This window comes from Wasmannia auropunctata, unplaced genomic scaffold (genome assembly GCF_000956235.1).
Source record: "Wasmannia auropunctata unplaced genomic scaffold, wasmannia.A_1.0 LD336103.1, whole genome shotgun sequence".
In the NCBI taxonomy this organism is placed as follows: Eukaryota; Metazoa; Arthropoda; class Insecta; order Hymenoptera; family Formicidae; genus Wasmannia; species Wasmannia auropunctata.
Genome location: NW_012026787.1, coordinates 1,226,087 through 1,231,892, shown reverse-complemented (window position 1 = coordinate 1,231,892; position 5,806 = coordinate 1,226,087). Strand labels below are relative to the sequence as shown.

The following is a 5,806-nucleotide window of genomic DNA, read 5'->3' as shown; positions in this document are numbered from 1 at the left end:
TCCATATTATTATTTATCTGTTTTATTACAATTGTGAGGTACTTTTCTCAATGTCGGTCCTGGATTTAACATGGTGGATGCTCACGTGATCTGGAAAAGGAGATCAAAGGTGCCGACACGAAGTGGACCTACTGGTTATACTGTGGTTTTTGAGCCAACATTCTCCCTTCATGTTTATATACTCAAAGATCGCGCCAGAGAGAGCATGAGAGTGGCCATCCCGGCGTTTTTCGCAACACCGGCAAAAATTTTGACCTCCCCGTACACTAGCGCCAATTGCATCCATCTTTGAGATGGAAGCAAGATGAACTACATACACAGTCATTGTCGATAAAATATGGTGCGTGTCCGTGCTACGTCCACAAAGCAGTGGATAGAGAATATATGTATATGTATATGTATCATTATATTATATATTTACGTAAATTACGTCAATTACGTAAATATATATAATGATACATATATATTCTCTATTCATTGCTTTGTGGACGTAGCGCGGACACGCTCCACATTTTATCGACAATGGCTGTACGTAGTTCCATCTCAAAGGTGGATGCAATTGGCGCTAGTGTACGGAGGAGGTCAAAACTTTTGCCAGTGTTGTAAAAAACGCTGGGATGGGCCGCTCTCATGCTTTCTCTGATTCTCTCTGGTCGCGTAGAGTCCTAGATTATCAGAGAAGCGCGACCGGCTTATGGCAGTATCGCAAAAGTACTAGAAAATATTAAAAATGGCGACGAATGGCCAATCATAAGATTGATTTATTCGGCAGCCATTTATAATAGCGATAAATCAATCTTATGATTGGCCATTTGCGAGTCCAATCAGGACTCGTAACACCGGTCGCGCTTCTCTGATAATCTAGGACTCTATGGTCGCGCAGTGTTGACAGTTGACTGCAGTTGACAACCTATCGTTAAAATGACTAAACAATGTGAATTATGTGGTGCAAAGTGGTCAAAAAATTGCAATGTTTCCTTTCATTTGTAAGTATTTAGTGAGCAATCATATATGATTTAAAATGTAATAAAACTAATTTAATTTTACAAAGAGTATATCTGGTTTTTTCTGCTCAAATGTTTATATTAACCTTATACAACATAAATATATATGTATATCGACAAAAGTTTATATATAGTCGTGGATAGATCGATTGCGACACTTTTTTATAAGTTTCTTATAAGTTTTTATAAGTTTTACAAATTCTTATAAGTTCTTATAAGTTTTTTATAAGTTATTAAGTTATATATATATTAATATATATTTAATATACACAATATATAATATTTTATAGGTAACTAATATTTTGCAAATGCGAACCACGATGTACTATCTTTAGAGATAGTACAATATCAATCGTTACTTGCTTTTGCAAAATATTAGTACATTTTGAAACCTATAAAAAAAAATGTCGCAACCGATCTGTCCACAAATGTACATATTTGTAGTGTATATGTATATATATATATATATATATAATGTTTTCCAGAATTCCAAAAGACCCTGTTCTTCGAAAAAAATGGGTAGACGCTTGCAAGTTACAAAAATTTATAAAGCATCCTGACAAGTTGTCCTCAATTAAAATATGCTCTGCTCATTTTGAGGCAAACTCCTATGTTCCAAATAATAATAGTAATAATTATAGATTTCTTAAACCTGATGCTGTACCTAGTTTGAATATAGAAGAAAATCACAATTTGGATGAGTAAGTATTCCGCACACTGGAACACTTTAGTGATTCCGTGAATTCTTTCAATTCTCGACTTATTAATGTTATATTTTATAAAGTAAGCTAAATATAGCTTTATAAAATGTTTTCTTTTAGAGAAGAAATTGAAGCTGTTGATACTTCCGAACAATTGTTGTGTTATGTCGAACTTCAATCGCAATACTTATTAAATCAGTCAAGTGACAAAACGGCAGACTTGAATGATAAAAATAATGATAAGGTGGAAGATCTAAATGATTTGTATGATGAAAATACAATTTTGTTAATGGAAAAAACAGAAGAATCGGACAATGAGAATTCACACAACGAGAATGCAGAACAAGAAATAAGTGGTTGGTTTACACCAATAAACGAAATAACTGATGATGACGATAATATCACAAATACCTCGTCAGTCAGGAAAACTGATAGAAAAATAAGGCAATCAGCACATTTTGGACAACTAACAGAAGAACATTTTGATTCGCTGAAAAGTAGGCAAATTTATTTAGCTTTAATGAACAAAAAATTAAAGGAGAAAGAAATGAAGATAAGAAATCTTAAAAAACAAAACATGAGATTATCCCAAAAGGTTGAATTTTATTCTAAATTGGTCGCTACGTTTAAGGGCAAAAAACTGATTACAATAGAAGCTGCAAGAGAATTACTGGTATGCGAAAAAATTGCATATAAATTATGTAATGAACGTAGTTAATAGTAGAACTCTATAATAATCCATTGCTGTACGTCTATAATTTTTTATTTATTGTCTTTTATTTTTTTTTATTTAGACTGTATAAATGTAATTTTTACCGTAATCAATCAAAATTTCTTTTATACTTTAAGTATATTTAAAGATTCTAACTTAATTATTCTTTAGATTTTTCTCTAGAAAATTATCATACTGTTGTGGAGTTCTACTGCAATTAAAGTCAAGAAGCCTGTTCTTTTTAACTGAATTTCTTACCTAGTTCACTTTTTTCTCTTTTTCTCCAACGTGAAGAGAAAAGCAGGAAGCTGAACCGTGCAAGTAATTCGACTAAAAAGAACAGATTTAAAATTTGAATACAAATGCACAATGCACACACATGTACATACAATACCTGTATGTACAATGATATCTTAAAAGCAGGCAAATTTTGTATTAATATTTTTGTCACAAAATAACAAAAAATTACAAAATTATTAAGCAGATTTAACAACTAATGAGATAATATGCAAATTGTATTTACATATTTTTCATATTTCTTAGAAATATTCGTAGAAAAGATTCATTTTTAACATTTTTACAACGTATTTACAAATTTTTGTAATATCTATGTTGTAAAAAAGTAATTTCGTATACATAAATATGTACAGTATTAGAGTCTATCCAGACAAGCTTGCGCAATCATAATTTAGGATGCGCGATGTTCGGGCACGCGATGTTCGGGCGCGGTGCCGGGACGCGTGCGAACTGCTGCGTGCAAGTTCGCTGAAATAAGATAACATTTCTCGAGGAAACTAATTGAAGCCCAATCTGTTCGAATATGATATCTAATATCTATCTCGGCTGGCGCGCGGTCTACTTAACGTAAATAAAGCGCGGAAATTATTTTCTATATATTTTTTTTTATTGATTCGAAATCGCGTGAGAACGCTTTTCTTCAAAATGCCGAAATCTTTAGAGGAAAATTGGCTTCAATTGAAATTGACAAAAATATTTAGGATTCGTAAAACTAAGCTCCTCAAGAAATGTTGCTATCTCATTTCAGCGAGCATCCGACTAACTCGTACGCAGCGTTTCTCGAGCGCCTCGAGATCATGCCCGAACATTCACACCCTATTAATTATAAACAATAATAATTTGAAATATATTACTAGTCGAATAAACAAATAAAAACAGTGCCAAATTCTGTTATATTTTTGTGGCACTCGGTTGCCAGTATCGGACATAACAGATTTTGTGTCAAATTGGTTTTTGATTTGTCAGCAGACGTTTTACAAAATCTGTTTAAGACTTAGCTGACTAGGTTATGATGATAATAATAATAATAATAATAATAATAATAATAATACAATTCTCTTTTGTTTTGATTGTAGGAAACTGGTACACCTGTTCTTGATGCATTAATAAAAAGAAAGTTAGAATTAGAATTAGAAGACAAACAAAAATTGGAATACACAGAAGACTTACAAGCTTTTGCAATAACCCTGCATTATTATTCCAGTAAAGCATATAATTATGTTAGGCAAACGTTTAATAACTTATTGCCAAATTCAAGAACAATTAAAAAATGGATGACCGATCCCGGATCTCCAGTATCCCCAGGACCCACACAACAAGTTTCTGACGACGAAGTTATGTTTAATGATGATACAGAAGAGAATCATTGAGCATTATTCAATATTATTTTTGATAAGATGTATCGCTCATGGAATTTCTTAGAATGGAAGAAGATATGTGGGACTTATAAAGTTTGAATTAAATTAATATATCAAAATAAAAATTTATCTTTTGCAATAAATTTAGTTTTCTTACCTGTTGTTATTATTGATTCATGGAATGATTCATGGATACTATTATATTATTTTATATTAGTATTTTTTTGTTGGTCATTTATCGGAGAGTGTACAAATGTCTTGGAAATAATTTGTTTAAAACATTTCTATAAGACCGGTGCTCATATATTTTCAATCACATTTCATGGATTACAGGCTAATGAAACGATGTATTTCTTTTTAGGAGCAAATCTTAAGTACAATTTAAAACTATATTTTCTTTGTCTAATAACTCATAAATATATATCATTGTATATGTTTAGCGATGCTTGTCGCAGTTTAGAATTATTATTGTTTTGCGAAATACGATTTAAAAATGCTATGGAAAGATAGCACAATTTTAAACGAATCGATATATGTATATATGATGATATGAACATAGGTGACAAATGACAATCTGATTATCTCTCGCAGCTATTTACTCTGTAGTCTGTACATAAGTTCAGAGAATTCGTAGCGTTTTGAGGTGTATGAACGTGTCAGAATACTTGAATTCAATCGCGATAATGCCAATCGATTCGGCAACAGTTGCACAAGTTGTAGCGCTAATAAATAGGAAGAAGTCAATGTTATGTTGCGAACGTTTTAAACGTTCCTCGTACAACTGTACAGCGAGTGTATAGCCGATATGTGGAAACTGATAGTTACGATCGGAGACCTGGATCTGGTCGTCCAAGATGTAACCACGGCACAAGACGATCGATATATATAATTATATAATTGTATCGGTACTAAGAGATCGGCATATTACATCTGTCGAAATAAAAAACAATTTGCAACAAATTGGAGTGAAGGTGAGCGACGACTGCACCATTCGGCGAAGACTTGTGGAAAAAAAATCTTTAATATCGGAGACCAGTATTAGTGCCAGCTTTAAAATACCGACATCGTGAAGCTCGATTAAATTTTGCAATGAGACATCAAAGCTGGAATATTCGTGATTGGAGTCGTGTGTTATTCACGGACGAATGCCGATTTTATCTTAGAGCGCCCGACAGACGTGAATGAGTGTATTGTCGTCCTGGAGAACTATTTGCTCCACGTGCCATGAAAAAGAAAGAAAATTTTAATGATGGGTCTATTATGGTTTGGGCCGGAATATCGACAGACGCTCATACAGACCTTTTTTGAACGAAATGTGAATTCCCATCATTATATTGATGAAATTATTATTCCATACGTTGTCCCGCACCAAGAATTTATTGGCGACAACTTTCTATTGATGCAATAAGATAATGCGAGAGCACATGTCGCAGGAATAGTTACTGATTTTTTAAACGACACAAACATATGTTACGTGCCGCGACGCAATGACGCCGCACGTTATCGATAATTAAGTTTTTTACACATTACCTTCCCTTCTGCAAATTTCGCATCTTCTTACATCAGGACAATTGGTCCTCGTATGACCTATAAAAAAACAGTACAAATGTAAATAATAATTGTACAATTTAGATTACAATAATTGAGAACAATAAAAATGGTGATATTTTTAAAAATTAATGGGAGACAGAAAGGAAAGAGATTTATGACCAAAGATAAGTTCTTTACACATTA

At 32.7% G+C, this 5,806-nt stretch overlaps 1 protein-coding gene across 1 annotated transcript; it reads left to right on the top strand.

Annotated features, from left to right (window-relative positions):
* Nucleotides 1-874: 874 nt before the first annotated feature.
* Nucleotides 875-4,228, top strand: LOC105457422. Its single transcript, XM_011702077.1, has 4 exons — nucleotides 875-986; nucleotides 1,490-1,705; nucleotides 1,826-2,378; nucleotides 3,791-4,228. The coding sequence occupies exons 1-4, from the start codon at nucleotides 922-924 to the stop codon at nucleotides 4,082-4,084; spliced, it is 1,128 nt and encodes a 375-aa protein (XP_011700379.1). The 5' UTR covers nucleotides 875-921; the 3' UTR covers nucleotides 4,085-4,228.
* Nucleotides 4,229-5,806: the final 1,578 nt, after the last annotated feature.